At 39.0% G+C, this 25,679-nt stretch overlaps 2 protein-coding genes and 1 long non-coding RNA gene across 8 annotated transcripts; 1 reads left to right on the plus strand and 2 right to left on the minus strand.

The window, feature by feature from the left end:
- Positions 1-6,751: 6,751 nt before the first annotated feature.
- On the minus strand, positions 6,752-8,815 carry LOC130744091 (uncharacterized). The gene has a single exon (XM_057596285.1). The coding sequence runs from the start codon at positions 8,813-8,815 to the stop codon at positions 6,752-6,754; it is 2,064 nt and encodes a 687-aa protein (XP_057452268.1).
- Positions 8,816-14,180: 5,365 nt separating this feature from the next.
- Positions 14,181-16,275, plus strand: LOC130742372 (uncharacterized). Its single transcript, XR_009021134.1, has 2 exons — positions 14,181-14,500; positions 15,778-16,275. It is a non-coding gene; the product is annotated as an uncharacterized LOC130742372 (long non-coding RNA).
- Positions 16,276-16,724: 449 nt separating this feature from the next.
- Positions 16,725-21,011, minus strand: LOC130742373 (uncharacterized protein At2g29880-like). Of its 6 annotated transcripts, none has more exons than XR_009021136.1 (5): positions 20,669-21,011; positions 19,297-19,943; positions 18,984-19,209; positions 17,818-18,885; positions 16,725-17,722 (listed from the first exon to the last, which is right to left on the minus strand). XR_009021136.1 is itself a non-coding variant. In XM_057594474.1 (3 exons), the coding sequence occupies exons 2-3, from the start codon at positions 18,169-18,171 to the stop codon at positions 17,642-17,644; spliced, it is 435 nt and encodes a 144-aa protein (XP_057450457.1). In that variant the 5' UTR covers positions 18,172-18,179; positions 20,669-21,004; the 3' UTR covers positions 16,725-17,641. The 6 variants fall into 6 exon arrangements, 2 of the variants coding, with proteins under 2 accessions (XP_057450457.1, XP_057450456.1); XR_009021137.1 differs by having other exon boundaries at positions 19,297-19,954; XR_009021138.1 differs by having other exon boundaries at positions 19,297-19,352; positions 20,669-21,010.
- Between the last annotated feature and the right edge of the window lie 4,668 nt (positions 21,012-25,679).

Below are 25,679 nucleotides of genomic sequence, written 5' to 3' on the forward strand. Positions count from 1 at the left end.
GATGAAATGGCATGATGACTGGACAAATGATGATGACGTGGCTTTAAAAAATAAAAAAAATTAATTTTTTTTAACATTTAATTAATATAAATTAAGTTGTTAATTGTTATAATCCTAACCCTAACTTAATTCACTTAAACATATTTCCCCCCAATCTTTTCCTAATTTCCCACAAATTACCCCAATTCGCAATCCCAATTCGTTCCTCTTCTCTGCTAAAATATCAACAAAAAAAAAAAGACCTTGATCCTATTTTTTAACCCTAATCTTCCAACTTGATCTGTATCTCCATCTTCATCAAAATTCCATTCCACCAGCTCTCTACAATCAAATCATCTCCATCTCCGTTTAATTCCCTTCCTCACGTGCAATTCCCCCTTCTCTCACTCCCTTAAATCCAGTCCTGGTTCCCTAAAACACCCTCAAGCTCCAAAACCTGAAACCACACAGTGGAGGGGAGAAAAACATGAAGCTATTACTAGACTTTCAAAAACCTCATCAAGCTTGAACCTTCCAAGTCCTTCCCCGCCCACTCCTTCACTTCCTCGTAGATCGTCGTGGAGGCCATGTCCTCGAACCACCCAAACTCGAAGCAGCGGTGGTTAATCATTTGGTCTCGATCTGGGTCAATCTGGGTTCGTCAGTGGTGGGGATGGCTTGATCTAGGTTTGTTTGGTCTCGGTCTAACTTGATCTGATCTCGATCTGGCTCGTCTTGGTTTGTCAGTAGTGGTGGGGATGGCTCGATCAAGCTACTCGATGTTGATGAGCGTTCTTGACAGTGTTTTTTGGCTGCTTTATGTTTGCTTGATTCAAAATAGATGAGAAGGGATTTATTTGGGTATCGAGAAATTGAGTTTCTCATTTGTGTGTGTCTAATGATGCTATATCATGTTGATTGTTGGCTATTTGGAACCATTCAATAGAAAAGTGGATCTCTTGAAGGTCGTGGAGCATCTGTTGATATTCTCATTTGTATGTGTCTGGGTTCGGTTGTTTTGATGGTGGATGATGATGATGAAGAGAATAACAGTGGAAGATGAAGGTGTTGATTTTTTTTATATAAGCAGATGAAGATGTTGATGATTAAGGAATAAATTTAAGTGTTTAAGTGAATTAGGAAAAGAGGAACGAATTGGGATTGGGACTTGGGGCAATTTGTGGGGAATTAGGAAAAGATTGGGGGAAATATGTTTAAGTGAATTAAGTTAAGGTTAGGATTATAACAAATTAATTTATACTGTATTAATTAAATGTTAAAAAAATTAATTTTTTAGAGTCACGTCATCATCATTTGTCCAGTCATTATGCTATTTCTTCACTCGCGAGCTCCGGCGAGGACTTGCTCCACACGTTTTCCATTCATGAGAACCTTTTCCACAAATTTTTCTGGTCAGGGACCTACCTCAGACGGCGACACAAACACAAGGACTAATTTGAGGATTAAGCCTTTTTAAATTTAAAAACATTCTAAAAATGCAAGATAAAAAAATTAATTTCTTAATTTGTCGTACTTTAATATGTGTGGATAACGCCGGTGCTGATACAAAGACGTTTTTAGTTGGCTGGTATGACCAATGTTTGAAATAACTTTGCGTTTTCCATATATGGGCCTCAAGTTCTTGGAAATCTGATCCAGTGGATGTCGGCAACAGAAAACAGAAAATGTTTAACGTAACAGTGCTTCCTAATAATTAACAATGATTCATCAGATTCAATGTCAGCTTGTATCATTGTATGGTTCATGACATAACACTTAAAATGCTCTTTATTATTTTCAAATTATTTATTTGGCCTCTTTCTATAAAGCTATGACTATGATGATAACTCGTCGCTTGCAAAGACATTTTATACAATACAATCTAAATAAACAGTAAGAATCATTTATATTTTCAATAAAAAAAGAATCATTTATATTTAAATATTTTAATTGAATTCATATATCAATCCGCTTTCAAGGGGTAAGACCGTAAGAAACATATGAGTTGGGTAGGGAAGGTTCAGGGTCCAATCTCTGGCGGGTGCAATTTAAATTCTGATGTACCAATAAACAAATTCATATATCAATCCATATTAAATCTTTCTATAAAGCTATGATGATAACTCCTCCCTTTCTATAAATGTAATTGGGTTTAATACTTAAAAATTTGTTATCAACAGAAATCGTACTCGAGTTAAATAAGATTGTCTCAGTTTAGGGCGGGAATATGTCAAGCCAAGGGCGGCCTAAATTTGGCCTTCACTCTAATTTTGCAGCCGAAACTTGACCTGTTAGAGACGGTATGACCTGACCTACTAGTATGTTTAAAAGACTATTTAATAGAAAATGCTCTATTAAAAAGCCAATAGGCCAACAAACTAATATTGCAGGCTATAGGCCAACGGGCTAGTAAGACTTTCACTGTTATGCTTCTTTTTATAAGAACCAAATGAGAGGTGCATCCTTTTTATCTTTCTATAAGAACCAACTTGGATTTTGTAATAGGCGACGCACGGGGATATTCTTTTTTGTTTATTGCGTAAAATTTTAAAATATGTGTCATTGTTGTTATATGGATTAAAAGATAATGAGCATTCATATTAATATTACCCACACCTATCATTATCATCCCTCAATGTGTACCACACTTTAAAGTGTGTTACATTTTCACTACCGCTACACATTAGGTTGGTTGGTATTAATAAGGGTATGTGTGGTATTTTTAACAATGGCCAAACATAATTGACGAATTAATAAAGGATAAATTTAATTTTAGATATAAGAAAGGCTAAAAAGCATTTTTGGCCCCTGATGTTTCAAGTTTGTGCAAATTCTGCCCCTACTTTATTTTTGTCGACGTTTCTACCCCTCATGTTTTCAAACAGTGCACCGTCTACCCCTCCGTCAGTCGAGCTTTCTCATGAGAGGTTCCTGAGTGGATTAGAGAGATGAAGAAGAGCATATGAAGTTGATGATGATCAAGGAAATGATATAAATTAAATTTGCTTGATGTATATATCAATTATGTATGTAACTGAACTGGTTAAATGCATGTTTTGCTACTTACAGGTCTTGAGTTTGAATCTCCCATGCCTCTTTTTTCCAATTTCACTTGTAATTTCCAAGTGGCAGGTCCAAAAAATATTTAAAAAAAAGCCAAATCAGCTCATTCCGTTAGTTTTTTAACGTTTGACTGACGGAGGGGTAGACGGTGCACTGTTTGAAAACATGAGGGGTAGAAACATCGACAAAAATAGAGTAGGGGCAGAATTTGCACAAACTTGAAACATCAGGGGCCAAAAGTGCTTTTTAGCCTATAAGAAAATATTAGTTTGTAAGTATTTTTTCTTGATAAATATTTTTGTTTTTGTTTTGCAGAAAGGAAACTATTTTATATATATATATATATATATATATATTCATACTTATTTATGTTAATCAATAGACATATAAAAAGAAATCCAACAAATAAAAATGAGTATAAGCGGAGAAAGAAAAAATGAAAATACATGAGAGTTTTAAACTGGGCAAATTATGTGAGGTAAATTTGATGTGCATTTAGGTAATTTTCATATAGATTTTTATTTTTTGTTTCATGTGCAATGAAAGTAACTTCCCCCCTAGGAGAGATAACCTCGCAATGATATGGATGTTCTCGACTTGAACATGATTTCCTTCAAAGAAAGACGTCTTACCCAAAAATAAAGTAATTTTCATTTTTTGAGCTAATTATAGAATAATTGTTGATTGAGCACAAAAACATAAAAAAATGGAAAATATAAACAGATTTTGACTCGAGAAGTTTTTTTTTGTTACAATGAGGGGAAAACAGAGCCTCGAAAAGTCGAAAACAAACGAAATTAGCTAAGGCCTACAAGGTGGCAGGTACCCGGGGAGATATCCCTCTGCAAAATAGAATGACACTCTCCAAAAGGGGAGTCAAAGTAGTGGATGCCATGTTGGAGAACAAGACCCACTTTGGCCAAGTAATCCGCGAGAGAATTAGAAGCTCTCGACGTGTGCTAGAGGAGGAGCGTTCCATGGGCATGCTAGTATTGTAACCCGTGAAATACACAGAGATATTCATTTTTGTTCATAATATGTATTTTTTCATATTCTTAGTTTTTTTTTCAATAGATTTATTAAAAGAAGAATCATGAATTAAAAGAATAAAATTCATTTTAAATATAAAAATTGTTGAATCTGCTTCACACCGGTGCTATCATACCTGAAGCCGATGCGTTTAGTGGAGGTTCTAGGGACTTTATGCTTCTTGGTGCTTTTGTTTTGCGTTTTTTTTCCAAGAAAAAGTTTTTACTTAGATATCCAGATAACTTTACTATGTAATATGTATTTGAATTTCATATAGAAAAGACGAGCTTACCTAGAACAAATTGGCGCCCTTGACTCACTGAATCCCAAAATAATTTGTACACTTGATATATCCATCGTTGCACCTTGAATTGCTCTCAGTTGCAAGGTCTTCACAACTTACACGTAAGTTACTTAACGCTCAATTCCTTGTATGCTTCCATTAAACATGGTTCATTTAATTACAATAGTGCTCCAATCTCGAACTTCATCATCAGCATCCTAAGTTTTTGGTTTTACATAATGAACTATCACAACTAAAATTTCTTCGTTATTTTCCTAGTTTAAGTACGCCACCATTTGGTATGTGTACAAGCCTCAAAGTATACACACGTACAGTTGATTGCCTCTGCAATTTCCCTTTTAATTTTAATAAACTAAACCTAATGATTTAGGAAAGCCTTAAATATTAAATATAATCAATCATGAAATTCTGGCGCACACGGATAGATGTTCTACCAGATGTCTAAGACATCTTATACAACATGATACAAAACAGTTAATTGAATGTGCAATATAAAGAACATAAACAGAGACAAGACACACGAGATTGTTAACCCAGTTCGGTGTAAAATCACCTACGTCTGGAGGGTTTTCACCCAAGAGAAAGATAATCCACTATTCAGAGAAATTGTACACAAAATGTCTTAACTGAACTGCCCCAGTTCACAGCCTTTTCTACCTATCTCTACAAGTGTTTATTACTTAGTCTTCCCCCTAAGTATGAGAGCCCCTCTCACTTTCTCTCAATCACTGCCACAGTGATTCAATAGCTCACAACAAGAGCAAAGACAGATCTCATGATCAAACAACAAAAACTCAACTCTCAGCAAAACAATCAATACATGAATAAGCTGAGAGAACAACAAGTGTGAACACACAGACAAGAGTAAACCCTAGTTTTACTCAACAGAATCTCTCTACCTAAACACTAGGTTTCGGTCTTCATATATAGCAGTCATCCAGGCCTTGTCTTCGATGGGCTTGGACGAGCAAAGGTCCACACAAAACTCAGGGAGTTACTAGGAAACAAATCTGTAGAAAAGTCTTCAATAATAAGTTTCCTATTTCAGAAATAAAGCTCCCACACAATCTCAGATCAAATCATTGAAATCGATTTGATCACATAGAATATGAAATTCTGGAAAGTGTAACTGGAATGTTCTACCAGATGTCTAAGACATCTTGTACAACACTAAGAACAACACAACAAATACTACAGCAAAATAACAACTGAAACACAATAAAGAACACAGGAAGTTGTTAACCCAGTTCGGTGCAAAATCACCTACGTCTGGAGGGTTTTCACCCAAGAGAGATAATCCACTATTATAGAGAAATTGTACAAAAAGGTCTCACACAAACTGCCCCAGTTCAACTACCTTTTCTTACCTATCTCTACCCATGGACTATTACGTAGGTCTCCCCCTAAGTATGAGCTCTCCCACTCACTCTTTTGCAATCACTGCCTCAGTGATTGAACTCAAGTATGAGTTACAAAGACAGATCTCAAGATCACACACTGAACACTCACTCTTAGCTTATACCAATGACATAAAGCTGCTAAGATTACAAAACAGTATGAACTCGATGAAAACCCTAATACAATCAAATGTTCCGCAGTAAAGTCTAAGTCTTGAGTCTTCATATATAGTCTTCCATGCCTTGTCTTCATTGGGCTTGAAAGATCACACGGTCCATACACAAATCAGGAAGTTGTTAAATGAAACCCAATCAAGTAGCAAATCTGCAGAGGATCCTCGGTCAATTAACATTAAAGCAGATTCCAACTTCCATATTTATCTTCAATTTAAACTCCTTTGAACTGGGTTTAAACACACCACAGAATATTCCTTGACGGCGCACAAAAGCTTTCAGCAAAACCTAACTTGAGAGCGAAGCTTTACAGAATACCAAATAACCAACTAACAGCAGACACTCCGGGACAGATGTCACATGCAAGATGTTACAACATCGGGTCTGACAAGTTAGCACACACATACTTAGCTAAAATGCAGACAACCACAAAAAGGAACAACAATCTCCCCCTTTGACAAATTTTAGCTAATACACTATACTACCGTAAAACCTCTTCAGAGCCCAACTATCAGCAACATAGCTATCATCATCAACTATGAACATCCAAATGCAGTAACACAGACTAAGAACACGGACTATCAGATTTCAGCATAGCATAGCAGAAGCACAATCATCACAATCAAACCATTTCTCCCCCTTATTAGCATAATTTGGCAAAGACTCATGAAGAGAAGCATTCTATCATAGACCATCCAGTAGAGAATCTAGGAGGACAAATCCACAATTAGACTTATTACAGACCAAGAGCAAATGTAGAAGATAAAGAGCCACACAGGGCTGTAGCAAATACATCCAAAAAAAATTAAAGAGAGGTGCTACGAGGGCTAGAACTGGTGGAGCCAGTGACATCCTCCGCCTCTTCTGCATCAGTCTCCTCATTATCCCGTTCAGATGCATCCTCTTCTTCGCCAGCAGTTTCATACTGAGCCTCTTCTTCCTCATGAGCAGCTGAGTCATCCTCAACATTCTCAGCAATGTCTTCACTGTTCCCTTCCTCAGCAGCAGCAGGAGCCTGGGATAAGACCTGGATGAGCTTGTCCACACTCTTCTTCCTGATCTTGGAAGCCTGAATAGTAGCATCCAAGGATTTGGAGACAGCCCTCAATTCAGCCAAGATGTCATCCTTGCTTGAACCACCTGCCTTAGTACCACTGGTACTGGCAGGACCCTTTGCAGCAGATAGCATAATGTCTGAAACATGTGTCCCAACAAACAAACGATAATCAAACTTGAGAGACATAGGTTTCTTACCTTGAGGTTCATCAGGCCTCACAACATGAGGATGTTGTTTGACGATGAGTTCAGACAGAAGGCATGGAAATAGGATAGACAATCTCACAGCATAAGAGCCTGCATGCTTCAGAGTCTGATAAAAAACAAGCTTGCCAAAGTCAAATTCACCACCAGTACCAATCAGATAGAGCATTCTTGCAAGGGGAGGGGTTTCACCAGAGAGATGATTGGTGGACATCCAATTTTCACATCCAATCTTGAAAAGAACAACATACTTTGTAGTCAATTTCCCAGAGGGGAGAAATCCTTTCTTTGGCCACTTCTTGACCATCTTCCCAGTCAGGGTCGTCGAAACCCTATTCAATTTAGGTTCTTCATCAAGTCCAGCCACTAGTCTTCTTCCCAGAAACTCATTCACAACTTCAGGAGAGAAATTTACACACTTTCCTCTGACATATACCTTCCTATACTCATAGCTGCTCTCATCATCACAGTCAGTAGGGATGTTCATAATGAAATCCCTAACCAGATGAGTAAAGCATCTGTCAATGTCCTTGACAGTCTTCATCAAACCTGCATTAACCAACAAATCCATAATTTTCTTGAGTTCCAAGGCATCTGCATGAAGTTCCCTCTCTATGACTAACCTCTGAACAACAAACTTCCAACTTTGTGCAGAACTGGCAAAGTGGAAGGATACATTATTAATGGGTGCTTCTGGCACATTCAAAGGAATTTTCTTTCCTTTGATCCGTTTCTTGGCCAAAGTGGAGATGTCAGGGACATCTGGCTCGACTTCTGGTTCAGAATCTGTTGTAGCAACATGCTTCCTCTTTCTTCCAGTGGAGGCAGCTATCCGCTCCTTCTTCATTTCTTTCTTTGTCTTCTTCTCAGGAACTGAGATCTGAGATGCTGTTGGAAATTTGAGAGACCTAGAACCAAAATCCTTCTTCTTCTTCTTCTTTCCTGTCTGACCTGCAACATGCTTGCTTGCAGACACTGTAGCCTTCTTTCTAGCAGAGGCCTTTGTGGGCACTTCTTCATCATCAGAGACCTCTTCTTCAGAGGAAATCAACACTGGTTCCTTACCCTTTCTTGACATAGGCTCCACGGTTTTCTCATGAGACATTTCAACAGAGGGAGTCTTCTCACTTGAAGATTCTTGAGTAGCAACATTCGTATCATCTTCCTTCTCTACATCAGATTCACTAGGGTTTGCTTCAGAGTTTGGTTCAGAATCACGATCAACCTGTGATTCAACATTTGGCACGACATTTGGTGCAGTTGCAACATCAGCAAGTGTCTCCAGGACATTGTGGATAACTTGCTCTGCTTCAGCATCGACGACATCCCTTTCTTGATTATCCTCAGACAGTGGGTCAGGAATGAAATCCTCTGAGATATCCTGAATACATGATGATTTCCCTGTACCTCGCTTGACCACATGCTTGATCTTCATGCTCCTTGTCCTCTTGGCAGGTCCAGATGATTCTAGAGAAACAATTTTCGCAGCAGAACGAGTAACCCTAGAGGGAGTAGAAGTAGCAGACTTCAAACCAAGGAATTTGACTCCATGCGAGTTCTTGATAGGTTTGGGACTGGTGACGATCTTCTTTCCAGAATCTTGAGTCATGATTGAGAGAAACGTGATGCAATTATAAAAATAACCGTTAGAAAGCAAAGAACACAAAGAGAGAGACGGATTCAGGTTTGGTAAATCAAGACAAATCAGTTTTGTGTCTTTCTCAACTACATCAAGGGCGGTTATATAGAGGAAATTATAGCCGTTGCCCTTGACATGTGTCAATAACTGCTATAAGTCAGTTATTACACAAATCCCCAATTTTCCTCTCAACTCCTCAAACTTAGCCGCATCCAACGCTTTTGTTAAGATATCTGCTAACTGCAAGTTTGTTTCCACATGCTCAAGAGTGATAATTTTTCCTTCAACCAAATCTCTAATAAAGTGGTGACGAATGTCAATGTGTTTAGTCCTGCTATGTTGAATTCGATTTTTTGAAATATTGATGGCACTCAGGTTGTCACAGTATAATGTCATGACATCTTGCTCGACATTATATTCCTTCAGCATCTGCTTCATCCATAGTAGTTGAGTACACCCAGTTCCAGCATCTATATATTCAGCTTCAGCAGTAGATAGTGAGACACAATTCTGTTTTTTGCTGAACCAGGATATGAGATTATTACCAGGAAAGAAGCATCCTTCTGAAGTACTCTTTCTGTCATGTGCATTTCCTGCCCAATCTGCATCACAGTAGCCTATCAAATTTAAATTAGAGTTGTGAGCATAAAAAATTCCATAGTCAGCAGTTCCATTAATGTACTTTATAATCCTCTTGACTTGAATCAGATGACTTTCCTTAGGTGCAGCTTGATATCTGGCACAAACACCAACAGAGAAGGCAATATCTGGTTTGCTAGCAGTGAGGTAAAGGAGACTTCCAATCATGCTTTTGTACAGGCTTTGATCAACATCAGTTCCACTTTCATCTTTAGTTACTTTGATATGAGTAGCTGCAGGAGTTCTCTTATGAGTTGAGCCTTCAAGACCAAATTTCTTAACTAGTTCCTTGGCATACTTGCTCTGAGAGATGAACATTGAGTCTTCCATCTGTTTTACTTGCAACCCCAGGAAGTAGTTTAATTCACCAACGAGACTCATCTCGAACTCAGATTTCATATGTCTGACAAAATGGTCCACCATGTGGTCTGACATCCCGCCAAACACAATGTCATCTACATATATCTGAGCTATCATGACTTTTCCACCATCACTTTTCACAAATAGAGTTTATCTATTCCTCCCTTGTTGTACCCTTTACTTATCAGAAACTCTGTTAACCTTTCATACCAAGCCCTACGTACTTGCTTTAATCCATACAGAGCCTTTCTCAACTTGTAAACATGTTCTGGACAGGTTGGATCAACAAATCCCTTAGGTTGTTCAACATAGACTTCCTCATTCAAGTATCCATTTAAGAAAGCACTCTTCACATCCATTGGTAACAGCTTGAATTTCAAAATGCATGCTAGTCCTAACAGTAATCTGATAGATTCCAATCGAGCAATAGGAGCAAATGTTTCATCAAAATCAATTCCTTCAATCTGAGTATATCCTTGAGCAACCAATCTGGCCTTGTTTCTTGTCACAGTACAATTTTCATCTGACTTGTTCCTGAAGATCCATTTGGTACCAATTATGTTTACCCCTTCTGGTCTGGGTACGAGATCCCATACTTCATTTCGTTTAAATTGACTCAATTCTTCCTGCATGGCATTGATCCAGTACTCATCAGTTAAGGCTTCCTTGATATTCTTTGGCTCAATCTTGGAGATAAAACAGACATTTGCTATATTGTCTCTAGATCTAGTGATAACTCCTTCATTCAGATTTCTAATAATATTTTCTTTGGGATGTATCTTATGAATTCCGATTGAGGGGACAATCTCCTTAGATGACTCCTGTTCTTTTTCTTCTTCAGGTTCTATGTCCGACTTGATGTCACAATCATTTGGTCTCTCATCAACTATTTGAGGCACATTGTCATCTCCATCTGCATTGACTTCATTCAGACTACTTACTCTGTCATCCACAACCATATTTATGGATGCCATCATAGTTTTTGTGCGAGAGTTAAACACCCTGTAGGCCTTGCTGTTTGTTGAGTAACCTAGAAACACTCCTTCATCACTCTTGGGATCAAGTTTCCTCCTCTGTTCTCTATCAGTTAGAATGTAACACCTACTTCCAAAGACATGAAAGTATTTAACAGTAGGTTTCTTCCCTTTCCATAGCTCATATAGAGTAGAGTCAGTTCCTGACCGTATAGTTACCCTGTTGTGAATATAGCAAGCAGTGTTTATGGCTTCAGCCCAGAAGTGATAGGGAACTTTCTTAGCATGAAGCATTACTCTAGCAGATTCTTGCAGTGTTCTGTTCTTTCTTTCAACCACACCATTCTGTTGTGGAGTAATAGGAGCTGAAATTCATGCTTAATTCCTTCATTTCCACAATATTCTGAAAATCTTCCATTCTCAAATTCCTTTCCATGGTCACTTCTGATCTTTATAATTCCATATCCCTTCTCTCTTTGGAGTTGCTGACTTAGTTCTCTGAAAACTTCAAACGTTTCTGACTTTTCTGCAAGGAAGCTCACCCAAGTGAATCTTGAAAAGTCATCAACACAAACAAACACATACCTTTTACCACCAAAGCTTTCTTTGTGCATTGGTCCCATCAAATCCATGTGTAGCAGTTCCAGAGATCTTGATGTACCAATCTGAGTCAGTTTCTTGTGAGGTATTTTAGTCTGCTTTCCAATTTGACATTCTCCACAAACTTTGTCTTCTTCTATCTTCAATCTGGGAATACCTCTGATGGCTTCTTTAGATATAACCTTCTTCATGCTTGTGGGATTCAGATGTCCTAATTTTTGATGCCACAGTTTTGCTTCATCTTCTTTTGGTACTAAGCATACTGAAGACATAGCCTTGTTGTGTGGAGACCACATGTAGCAGTTGTCTTTGGATCTCACTCCAGTCATGACAACTTCCTCATTCTCATTAGTCACAGTGCAGCCAGCTTTGTTGAATGAGACATTCAGTTCCAAATCACATAGTTGACTTATGCTAATTAGGTTAGCAAGCCTTCTACCAGCAGAACATTACTCAGATTGGGAGATCCACTGCTGAAAATCTTCCCTAATCCCTTGATTCTTCCTTAGAGGAAGCTCTCAGGTTTGATGTTATCAAGGTACATCTTCACACTAGTCATGTGTCTGGAACATCCACTATTAAAATACCAATCCTCCTTAGAGGAAACTCTCCGGGAGGTGTAAGCAACAAGAGCTCTTACAACATTCTTGGGTTTCCACTCTCTTTTCTTTGAATTAGCAGTGATGTGCATCTGAGTAGTTCTCCATTGTTGAGGTGTTCCATACAGCCTGTAGCAGTAAGGTCTTATATGTCCATGCTTACCACAATGGTGACATTTCCAGGTTGTGTTTCTCATTATCTGAGTAGGAGGATATGAATAGGGAATCTGCCTGTACCCTTGTTGAGCAACATGTTGGGACACTCGGCTTGACATCTTGAACTCGGTTTTCTTCTCTACAGGAATGAACTTGTTACTGATCTTCTTAATTTCTTCAGCTGTAGGATCTTCAGTATACCCTAATCCTGTCATGTCCCTTGCAACCTTTCCTGTTTCTAAAATTAAGTCAAACACATCAGTTCCTTTATTTAACATGCGAACAGATTTTATCATACCTTCAATTTTTGACTTCAGTACAGTGACTTCTTCTTGAAGGCTGCCATTCAAAACTAGCAAATTCTGCTTCTCAATTTCCAGATTCTTGATAACTCCTTCCAACTTCATTCCCTTTTCACAAGCAGCTTTCCAGTTATTGAATAGAAGTTTGTAAGTTTCTGCAAGTTCCTCCTCAGATATTTCACCATCACTTGATTCTGATCCAGAGTTGCACTTCACAGTAAGACCCATGACTTGAGGTTCCTCTTCTTCTTCTGTATTATCATCCGACCAAGTTGCCACCATTCCTTTTCCCAGTTTCTTTAGATAAGTTGCACATTCTGCCTTGATATGCCCATAACCTTCGCATTCATGACACTAGATACCTTTGCTTTTGTTGGGCTTGTCTTCTTCCTTGTTTCTGCGTGCAAAACCAGAATGTTTACCAATGTCGAACCGCTTGTCTGACACATTTGATCTGGGTCTTCTTTCAAACCTCCTCATCACTTTGTTGAATTTTCTCCCCAGCATAGCTATTGCTTCAGACAGATTTTCATCAGACTCTTTCTCACTTGCATCATCATCTTCAGTGTTGAAGACAAAGCCTATACTTTTGCTCTTCTTGTCTGACCTTTCATTCACGGACATCTCAAAGGTCTGTAATGAACCAATCAGTTCATTCACTTTTATGCTGCAAATATCCTGAGCTTCCTCAATTGCTGTCACCTTCATATCGAATTTCTTGGGCAAGGATCTGAGAATCTTTCTGACAAGCTTTTCTTCAGACATTTGTTCTCCAAGTGCAAATGATGCATTTTCCATGTCTCGCACCCTCATGTGAAGTTCTGACACAGTTTCATCTTCCTTCATCTTCAGATTCTCAAACTGAGTGGTGAGAAGTTGAAGTCTTGACACTCTTACTGTTGTGGTACCTTCATGGGCAACTCTGAGGATTTCCCAGGCATCCTTAGCCACAGTGCAGGTATTGATTAATCTGAACATGTTCTTGTCTACTCCATTGAAGATGGCATTCAGTGCTTTTGAGTTTGCTAAGGCTTCATCATCTTCCTCTTTGGTCCATTCTTCTTCAGGCCTCAAATCAGTGATTGACGCTCCCTCTTTGTCCATTTTCACAGGATGCTTCCACCCTTTGACAATGGATTTCCATGTCTTGCTATCAATAGACTTAAAAAATGCTACCATACAAGCTTTCCAATAATCATAGTTAGTGTCATCCAAAATTGGTGGCCTATGAACCGATCCTCCTTCCTTGTTATTATCCATATTACCAGAATTATCTCCCTAGATCTCACCCAAAAGTAGAATAGGGGGTGCCTGCTCTGATGCCAATTGAAATTCTGGCAAGTGTAACTGGAATGTTCTACCAGATGTCTAAGACATCTTGTACAACACTAAGAACAACACAGCAAATACTACAACAATATAACAACTGAAAGACAATAAAGAACACATGAAGTTGTTAACCCAGTTCGGTGCAAGATCACCTACGTCTGGAGGGTTTTCACCCAAGAGAGATAATCCACTATTATAGAGAAATTGTACAAAAAGGTCTCACACAAACTGCCCCAGTTCAACTACCTTTTCTTACCTATCTCTACCCATGGACTATTACTTAGGTCTCCCCCTAACACTTTGTTTGGTAGGAAAGAGAGAAATAGAGAAGAGAGAGTAGAGAAGAGAGAAGATGAGTAGAGAGAAATAGGTGAGAAATAGAGTAGATTTGGTAGGTTGTTTGGTATAGGAGAAATAAAGAAGAGAGAGTAGTGTGAGTTCTCTCTCCTTTCGTTTGGTGGAATAGAGAGTAAAGAGAGAGAGAGTTACTTTAATTGGTAAAAGACAGTTTTGCCCAAACTTTTTTCCATTCAACCCTTGTTTGCCAGCTAGTTCTTCCTTGATCTCCCAGATTCCCGTGAGTTCTTCCCATCACCATCTTCAATCCATCTTTTGACGACCCTGCCCACAGTGCGTTCCGCAGCCGTCCGACGACCCACTGCCACCGATCGCACTTTTTTCTGTCATCAAACTCGGGTAATATTGATTCCAACTCGATGCACTATTTGTGTGTCTCTAATTCCTTTATTTCCATCTACTGAAGATCTGAAAGATCGATATTTATTCTCTGTTTTGGGTAGTTAGTGTCTTACAATAATAGATAACAGATGAGGACTACCTTAAACTAAAATTATTGGCAGCCCAAGCAAATCATAAACTGATGATGTTGTATGAAAAGCTTCTTCTGGTTAATTTCAAGCACTTCATTTTCATCACACTATTGATCTTTCATAGCCAAAATCTAAAACTAATATTCAATGAGGTAGCTATCCCTTGTGCTGCAGTTCACATTTCACACTCATTGTTCTGACAAATTAGGCTCCAAAGTCAAAAGCAAATACATGAAAGTGATGAAAATCAATCATTTTGCTGGTCTTCTTCTTTGTGGGACATTGAAGTATCATTTGCTGTTTGTTGATTTACTTCCTCCCCTTCCCATATAATTCTCACCTTGCAACTTCCTGGTGCATTCTGAAGTATCTGGTCAGCCATGATGTTCCCATTCTTAGACCTTAGTTTTCTGCTCAAGCATTATTATTTTTGCGGTTCAAATATGACAAAATTGATATAGGCCCAAACTAAAATTCTACTTAGATGCACTAGTAGAAGTAGTAAGGGATTTTAGTTTACCTTAATTGGGATTTGTTGGCTCCAATCACGAGTTTTCTTATTTGAAGAATGGGAATGAGATCAATGATAGCCTTTTGCAATCAAGTCACTCTCAATCAGAATGGTGTCCACCTTAACCTGTTTGATACTTTTGTCACTTCATCTCTTGATTTTGGGTGAAATTGCAAAATAGATTTTGAAGTAGTTATCTTATAATACTATAATTAGTACCTTGGATGCAGAGCATAATTGAATGAACTTGTGTAGAAGCTCCCTCCTCTTACCTCTTTCTTGGGCCATATAGCTCTCCACTTGCTCAGTACTCACTTGGTCCTTTGGAACCATTCCAACTCCCACTGTCATCACACGAACACAGTGAAAACACACATTCACTAGAGAACAGACTCATATGGAGAAATTGGTTAATTAGAAATAGCATTTTATTTTCAACTTGAAGAAATCAGCATTTGCATAAATTACAGATTATTTTTTTGCTTTATTGTGTTGTCTGAGATTGAATCTTTATCTATATTAGTGTTGTTATAGCAGGGACAAACAATATCAAATTTGCCTACATACACATACACAAATGCTAAATCAAGTTGTATGTGTTTCTCATTTGTATTTATTTTTTATTTCTACAGTTGTTGCAAAAATGACAAAGGGTAAGAGTCAAACTGTGGAACCTAGTCAAGTCCGTAACGAAGTCTTGAGGTGGACGGATGACATGGACCGAATGTTATTGAACGCCTTTAGCGAGGAAGCCGCCAAGGGACATAGGTGTCAAGGTTCATGGACAATAGAAGCCTATGCTAACGTTCTCCAAGCATTACAGATTGCTATTTCACCAACCATGATGAAGCAACATATCATAATTAGAATGAGGGCCTTGAGGGCTAGGTCAACTAGGCTGAGTGATGGTGAACTCCTTTAGCAATTCATGTTCAGCCAAAATTCTTTGTTGTCATTATGGATATGTACTTTTTTAAGTGTTTGTAATAAGGACATCATCTGATGCCTCTTGGTTATTATGTAATTTGCAATCTATAGTGAAAGACATGCAATCTGTTTTAGGACAAATGTGTTGTAAGCCTTTTGGATATCATGTATGGATTATAATGCAACATGACTACTTTTATTAATTATTTCATCCATTCAGTAGTTGTTAATCTATTATCTAATGTCTATTAATTATCTAATACTGTGTCTTTAGTATTTTGTGTATCCAATTAGGTGAGCTCTCTTCCAATAGTTATACCACTTTTTATTAATCTTTGAAGATGGAAGAATATGAGACAATAGACTTCATTACAGTTCTGAAAGTGTACACCCATAAGCATTATCAGATGGAGTTTTCCTGCAAAATCAGCAAGTCTGTAGAGAGAACCACAATTATTCACACCTGGTACCTTTTGAATGCACAATTATCATAGACAACTTGTATAGGACAAATTTGCTATAAACATAAGAGTACTTTTAATGCCTTGACCTTCAACTGTAGGTGAAAGTGAAATCATACTAGAGACATGAAGTGTGATAAATATGAATAAAATGAAAAAGAAATTTGCTAATATAGATTAAGAAATAGGGAGAAAAAGTAATAGAAGTAGTTACATTACATTTACTATAATCCATACATAATGATCCATAACATCAAGCAACCTGACGTTCAAAAGGCTTACAAAACATATGACATTCACCATAACAAAACAAAATGATCCTTTCACATCAAGCAACCTTCCCTAGCTTCCTACTTCTTTACATAATAGATTACAAATTACATAAATAGCTAAAGCTGCCAAATGATGTCTTCAGTACATACATCCCAAAAAAGTACATAATGTAAATTAGCAACAAAAGGCTACAACTGAACATAACTTATCAACGGAACCCACCCTCATTCATCATTTGAAATAGAGTCTGTAGTGGCATCTGACTTGGTACACCAAAAAGCAAGCGCTTATTTTGATCATTAGTGCAAAGAAATTCATAGCACTGCATGCGAAGTGGGTCAGTTACATTCAGTTCAGTCAACATATTCCACACATCCGATTCAGTATATATACGTGGTTTACTATGTTTAAAGACGATCAACTGGTCTTTGTAAATTTCATTGCGCTCTTCAATTGCTCCAACTTGACGTTCTACGACTCCCACTTGTCTTTCAGCCACATCATGTAGCTTATTAGAAATACAATTACCACTGTTCAATGCATCAGCCACCAATCCAAGAGCACTAGTCATTTTCTCCACTTGAGAATCAAAGGAATCAACCATTGATGTCTTACGCTTTGTTCCTCTTGAACCAGATGTACCTGTAGATTGATGAGACGGTGCTTGGGCTGGGCTAAAAGAGTCAACATTAGGAGGGGAGAATTGCCCCTCTTCAAAGACACCAACATTTGGTTCCGGTATAGAAGTATCATCACCAACATCATTTAAGTCGACGGTTTCCTTATCCATTTCACGCAATATTTGGCCAGCACTTAAGGCTCTTTTTCCCGTTGCTCAATCAGCTCCAAAAAGCTCCTTCATTGTATCATAGTGCTTGACTTGCGTTTTTTTCCATTTAGCCGCATGGGGTTTTTCCTTTCACAAATTAAATGACAACATTAGTTAATATTGTACTGTGTAAATAAATACCACAATGACTACCATTACATGCCATGAATAATGCAACTCACCTTAATTAATTCCTCCCATACATGATCCTCAGCCTCAAACCTCCTAGTCGCTGGACTCCATGCAAAGCCACTAAGACCTCTGAATAGATCATAGGCCTCAACAAAGTTTTCCTTCATGGTTTTCATTCTATTTTTAATATGTTGCTTTGTCATGGTTGGTGAAACAGCAACCCTTAATGCCTCAAGTACATTAGCATAGCCTTCTGTTGTCCATGAACCATCTTGCCTATTTCCCTTGGTAACCTCCTCAGAAAATGCATTCAATAATATGTTGTCCATGTCTTCAGTCCACCTCAAGACAGCAGCAGCACGGACTTGAGTAGGTTCCCCAGTTTGACCCTTACCCTTTGTCATCTTTCAACCTATAAATACAATTGTAGTAAATATATAGAATGCTAGAAAATGTTGATCACTGTTTTAGGAATCAATGACAAATACACCTGAGAAGAATAGTCTTTGACATTACTCAAATCAATTTCATACTTAGCAGATCAATGAATAACAAATAGAAAGAATGACCCAACACTAATAACAAATGGAAAACATGAATAACAACAAACATTACATGCACATAATCCAAGTACAAATTACAAGATGAAGACTTAGGAAACATTAGACAACAACACTAAACTTGATAAACATTCCACATTTCATTTGCAATATTATCCCTTAGAAGTTGGCCTTGTCTATACTCCTCATCACGTTGAGTATGAGATTTATCTATGTCACGTTGAAGCAATTCACGGTCAACTTCAGCCATTAAGGCTTCATCAATGTCCACACCCATTAAAAAATTGTGTAGTATACAGCAAGCAACTACTATGTTCCTTATTACTTTAAACGAATAATGTGGTTCTGTTCCGCTGGATATGATGGGAAATCTTTTTTTTAATACACCAAAAGTTCTTTCTATAACATTTCTGAGTGAAGAGTGGCGTAGGTTGAACAACTCTCTAGGATTTTGGGGGCCTCGAGTTGAATACTCCTTCAAATGATAACGAACACCTCTATATGGTGTAAGTATCCCAGGTTTAAGCATAAATCCCGCATCCCCAAGATAAAATTTTCCTACAAAAAGGTTGAGATAAATTACAACATATCATATCGAGTAAAAGAATTGAAATTTGAATGTATTTTACAAATTATTAAATCGGTCTCCCACTAACCTTCTGGAATTATTAAAGGGTCTTCCCTACTCAAGGCATCCTTTAAAATTCTAGAGTCTGAAGCTGTTCCTTCCCATCCAGCTAGAATGTATGTGAATTTCATGTCAAAGTTACATGCAGCGAAGACATTTTGTGTAGGGTAGTCCTTTCTTCCACGAAAGCGAGGGGCTTCTGACCTTGGAACCTTAACCCGAACATGTGTCCCATCTATAGCTCCAATGCAATCCTTTGGTCATAAATACTATGTTAGATCTATAAAATGATGGACTAAAATTGGTAAGATAATCACAAGTAAAAAAAACCACACTCGTACCTTTAAAAATGGATAGAATCTGTCGTTGTGGAGTATTTGTGTCGGGACATCTGCACCTGATGGTTGGATAAAAAATTCTTCTTGTAATGAGATTATGGAATGTAACACATTATGAAAATGACGGCTAACTGTCTCTCCGGATCGGTGGAAGAAGAACGAAACAGTTCAATCTTTAACATTATGTCCTATTATGTGCAAGAATTTCGCCACTTGCTCTTCTAGGGTGGATCGTATGTTATCCTTTACTAAACCTGTGCCTCTTATTTTCTGGCACAATCGAAGGAATGCTTCAGGGCCCATACGTATCACGTCACGACACTTCTCTGTTTGTGTTAGGTAACACATTAACTCACGACGCCTACGCTCTATTTGAGGATCCACATCATGAACTCGCCGATGAAAAGAAGTGGTCAACATTTGAATCAAATTCAATGCATGTACCACATAACAGAGCAAGACAACAGCACCAATATATTGCCTCTTTTCCAACTCTTGTCGAGCACTATTTAAAATTTGCATTTGAATTGGCATTCCAAGATCAATAAGGTCATCTTCGTCCCTCTCAACTTGATATAACAGTTCAGTGTGATCATCAATATTGGCATCTTCATTGTTATCACAATTCATAGCTCTATCCATAGGATAAACTAAAAAAGAACTTATGCAAGACATGAAGTTAGTTCTTCACTATTAAACAACAACATAATCATGATTTTATTGAGTGTTCTTGGTTATATGATCATATTCACACAAGAACTGATAAAGGATTAAATACACCTAAACTTACCCCTCCTTCTTTTTCTTTTTTAACAAGTGAAAACTTTATTCTGCAATTACCAAAAAAATCTAAAGGGGGATTTGTGACCCCTTGATATGACAGTCACACATAAGTATTAGCAATACACCTCAATGGCAAAGTTATCATGCGCTAAAGTCAAGATGGATATAAGCATACTTTAAGATCTAATGTTACTTGAATTGTCCTCTCACAGTAACATAATATTGGGGAAAAAGCCCTTCATAATACAAAAACTAAATTTGTGTACTGATAAATTTTAGTCTAAATTGTGAAATTGCAGAGAATCACCATCACCAAATTAATGTTTTTAAAGAGCATGATTACAAAATAAAAACCCAAGTTTTCCCCATTACAAAGTTAACTATCCCTATTCCAACATTGGTATAAAATTAATAGCACTAAAATGGAAAAAGAAAGCAAACGAATCAATTCCAGACAACACAAGAAAGCATATAATCAATTTGTAAATTATTACTCAAAACAGATCTGGAGAACAATTACTCAGAATAAGGAAATAGATTATAGATGGATTAGAGACACAAAAACAGTGTATGGACTTGAAATCAAGGTTACCTGAGATTGGTGATGAAATAAAGTGTGATCGGTAGCAGTGGGTCGTTGTACGCTTGCAGAACGCTTTGGGTCGTCGAAAGATGAGTGGGTTGCCGTAAGATGGGTCGAAGATAGTGATGGGAAGATCCACCGTTGACAGAGATCAAGCGCTCTTTGCTGGTGGGTCGTCGGCGAATGCTCAGCCGCTGAAGCTTACGTCGGTGCCGGTGCTTCGTACGTCGCGCAGGAGTGGGATCAAAACGCTTGTGGGAAAACTAGGAAGAAACTCGCGGGAATTGGGAAAAAAGGAAAAGAACGTCGCGGGCAAAGCAGGGGCAGAAAGGGTAGAGAAATTCAAGGAGAGCGTTTCTCTTCTTATCTCTTCGCAAATTGGGGTGACCAAAAAAAGTGGTAGGGCCCACATGATTTAATCACCTCTCTTCTATCTCTTTCCCAACCAAACAAGGTTAGTTTGAGCATCTCCTGTAACGCTCCGATTTCTCGAGTGTTACACAGTAACTAATTAACCAATTTTCGTAAAGAGTTTTCGTCGATTCACTTATTAATCTTCAATTAATGACAAACCTTTCATTTTACGAAAACTCTTGAAACATAACCTTTCCAAAAACACGCGGAAGTAACCAACATCGTAAAACTTTTTAAATAACCAACTGTAAAGAGTACGAATCAAAGGCCTGAATGAAAATAAAGATTACATCAAAACTTGTTCATTCGAATTTAAGCAATAAAATTGTTCGATACCAACACTTCGGAAACTCTCAACCCCAACAGAAAACAAAAGACTCTCAACCCAAATCCTATTCCTTAGCCTCTTCCTCTGAAGTGTAGTCGTCCTCCGGTATTGGCACGTCACGTAGCATCAACTCCCAAGAATGAGTCATCGCCATTATCTTCACGACCATCTACCCCCCCCAAATAAACACATAGCAAACAAGCAGGGTCAGGTCCAACAAAAAGAATGATAATGACAAAATCAACAACAACATATATAATATAAGTACATTATATGTCTTTTACGGGAAAGAGTCAGTTACTAACGGAATCTCACTTCACACAACCCACCAAAACTTCCATGGCCATCTTCGTGCTTCCGCAGAGGCACGGTTATCACGGTGACCGCAGTCAACCAAATCACGTGGAGCCGTAATGATCCACAAAAGTTCACGGTGACCGCAGTCAACCAAATCACGTGAAGCCACACCGGCCCACAAGGTTCACGGGAGACCGCAGTCAACCCAAATAACTCCCTCGCGTGCAAGGTACCATCGTTCTCATGGTCCATAGTCTCACTAGACCTATGACCGTTTTATCAAATTTACTTGCAAGCGAGTTATAAATTCATTCTCTTGGTGTTTAAGGCTCTAATGTCAATCCTAGAGTCTTATGAGTTAATATCGTATCAGATTACAACGTCAAGAAATAACAGCCACACTAGGAGGAATTACAGCTGGGTGAGCGACCTCCTAAACAAGTCACAACTAAACTTCATGCAAAGCATAGAAATAATCAGGGCCTCCCAAATTCACAAATTATTTACAAATTCCAGAGGCTCAGTTGACAGATATCATCATATAAAAATCTCACAAAGGTCCCTAATCACATGTTACTAACATTTCCAACAATTTCTCAAATTTAGTGTTTTTGGACAACAGGTGCAGCGTGTACTAAAACTGGTCTACAGACCGCAATACTTAGCCACAAAATTCACATGATACATGACTGGAAAGATAATTCGAAACTCTACACTTTTATAGTTTATCACTTTTCCATTTGAGATCCAGAATTAGGTGATATTAGGCCTTAAAGCTTGCTGTCCGGTACAGGAAGAACAGCAGGTGCAACAGTCACTAAGATCGACCTCCAGACCTCATTACTAGACCAAAAATTATGTTCTTTATATGCATAGAAAGCCAATTCGAAAATCTACAATTTTCCAGTTTATACCTTTTTCATTTGAGACCCCAAATTAGGTGATATTAAGCTCCAAAACTCGCTGTCCAGTACAGGAAACTGGCAGAGATACTTTTGCCTTCAAATTAATTTTTCAACCATTCAAGTCCCAGAGTTTTAAACCATATTCCAGCAGCAAGAACCACATATCATATATCATATATCATGCTTAAATTTCCAGAACCAAGATAACCATCAATTCTAGCACAAAAGGCAGATCTAAGCATATAAATCTTCAATCATTTTAATCAAGCAAAGTCATAGAAGAAACGGTAGTTGTAGTGATGATTAATGGAGAATCATGGCATCAACATTTCATCTCAAATTAGAAGCAAAACATCAAGATCTCAAGGCAGAAAAAAACAGCAAGCATCATGAACACAAAACTCTTGCAAAAGCAATCATGTTCATGGCTTTTCTCATAGTAAAACATGGCAAATACCCTAGGCAATCTACCCAATCCTAGGACCAGCCCTTACCTTTGTCCTTAGGCTTGAAGAAAAGATGAAATTGAAGAGCAAGGTTCTGGTTTCTCTCCTCTTCTCCCACGCGTGACCTTCCTCTCTCCCTCTCGCTCGCGAACTCCTTCTCCCTCTTGTGCGAACACGTCGACGGTGGTGGGGCTTGGGACGGTGACGGCTAGGGTGCAAGGGGAAAGTTTCTCTCACTCTTTCTCCTCTGTTTTACGTGTTTCAGAAGTGCACCAGGTTTCTTTCTTCAGAATAGTGTGAAAAGAAACCCCTTTCCCCCCCCCCCCCAAAACCCTACATAGCCCGCGTCCCCTCTCTCCCTCTCTTGGGCTAGGGTTTGTTTTCCTTCAAGCCCGACCCAAGTCAAAACCCTTGACCCCATCTCTTAAGAACTTACTCAGGTCTGAAACTAATCAAAACCCTCAGCCCTTTTTAGTAATATCACGATCAAACTCGGAATTGAAAGGAAACAAATCAATTAAATCCGCTGGTACTGTACAGCCAGGACCATCGTCACTAAACCGATGATATCTCGAGCTACAGAGGTCGGAATGACCTGATTCCACTTCGAGAATTTTCTAGACTTAAAGGGCTATAACTCTCATGAAGGAAGTTTTCCCAAATGAAATCTATAAGACCCTCTAAAAATTCACACAAGTTGACAGTTCTAATCTGCCAGTTATCAAACATTAGCTAAAACTTCACTTTATTCAAACTTCCATAAAATTGTTTCAAATTGAACTTAGGGCCTTACAATACCACCCCCCTTAAAATAGTTTCGCCCTCGAAACTTAAGGGTTTACAAATAAATCGGGGTGTGACTCCCGCATCTTATCCTCTAACTCCCAGGTCGCGTCACCAGTCTCTTGGTTCCACACGACCTTCACTAAAGGCACCTCCTTGTTTCTTAAGCGCTTTATGCTTCGGTCGACGATCTTGATGGGTGGCACCTCCATTGTCAGATCATCTCTCAGCTGTATGTCGTCTGGCGTAATCACATGCGAATCATCTGCCATGTACTTCCGCAACTGCGACACATGAAGAACGTCATGGATGTTGGATAGAAACGGTGGTAGGGCGATCCTGTACGCCACCGGTCCAACTCGCTCCGTGATTTGGTACGGCCCAATAAACCTCGGAGTAAGCTTCTTGGACTTGATTGCCCTTCCGACACCTGTCATCGGGGTAACCCGCAAGAAGACATGGTCTCCGGCCTGAAATTCCAACTCCTTTCGTCGGTTGTCGGCGTAACTCTTTTGGCGACTCTGCGCGATTCTCATCTTTTCCTGAATTCTCCTGACTTCCTCGGTGGTCTGTTGCACCAAATCCGGGCCAATCACCAAATTTTCTCCATCTTGATGCCAGCATAAGGGCGTACGACACCTCCGACCGTACAAAGCTTCGTAAGGTGCCATGCCGATGCTCGCATGGAAACTATTGTTGTAAGTGAATTCGATCAATGGCAGCATCTCATCCCAACTGCCCTTGTGATCCATCACACAGGCCCGTAGCAAATCTTCCAGCGACTGGATTGTCCTCTCTGTCTGCCCATCGGTTTGGGGATGATAGGCAGAGCTCAACCTCAACTTAGTTCCGAGGGCCTGCTGCAAGGCTCCCCAAAAGTGAGAGGTAAACCTCGGATCTCTGTCTGACACGATGCTGGTCGGTACACCATGTAGACGCACAACCTCAACCACATAAATCTCCGCCAATTTCTCCACCTTGTACTTCAGGTTGATCGGGATAAAATGAGCGGTCTTTGTCAAACGATCAACAACAACCCAAATTGCATCGAACTTCCTCCGAGTTAAAGGTAACGCCGTCACGAAGTCCATAGAAATACTGTCCCACTTCCACTCTGGGACATCTAGTTGTTGCAGCTTCCCTGCGGGCTTCTGATGCTCTACCTTCGCCTTCTGACATGTCAGGCAAGTAGAAACATACTCAGCAACCTGCTTCTTCATCCCAGGCCACCAGAAGTGAAGTTTCAAGTTCTGATACATCTTGTTCATTCCGGGATGGATACTCAGTCTACTCTTGTGTCCTTCATCCAGGATCAATCTTCTCATCTCTGCATCGTCAGGCACACATATCTGTCCCTTGCATCGCAGAATATTGTCATTCCCAATAGAGAACTCTGGTGCCTTTCCCTGAGTCACACGATCTCGCCACTCAGCTATCCCTTCATCAGTCTCTTGTCTAGATTTGATCTCTTCCAAAAGTCCACTTGACATCGTCACCATTCCGAAACTCAGCCTTCCTGGTGCGAGCTTAACGTCCAAGCTCAGATCTCGGAAAGCCTCCAACAGTTCTAACTCCTTGACCATCATTGAGGACACATGTATAGCCTTCCGGCTGAGAGCGTCGGCTACGACATTGCTTTTCCCCGGGTGGTACTGTAGAGTGAACTCATAGTCCTGAAGGAATTTCATCCACCTCCGCTGCCTCATGTTCAGATCCTTCTGATCAAATAAGTATTTTAAACTCTTATGATCGCTGTAGATCGTGAACGTACTGCCATAGAGATAGTGTCTCCAAATCTTGAGAGCATAAACTATGGCAGCCAACTCCAAGTCATGTGTGGGGTAGTT

Source organism: Lotus japonicus, chromosome 3, assembly GCF_012489685.1.
Source record: "Lotus japonicus ecotype B-129 chromosome 3, LjGifu_v1.2".
Classification (NCBI taxonomy): domain Eukaryota; kingdom Viridiplantae; phylum Streptophyta; class Magnoliopsida; order Fabales; family Fabaceae; genus Lotus; species Lotus japonicus.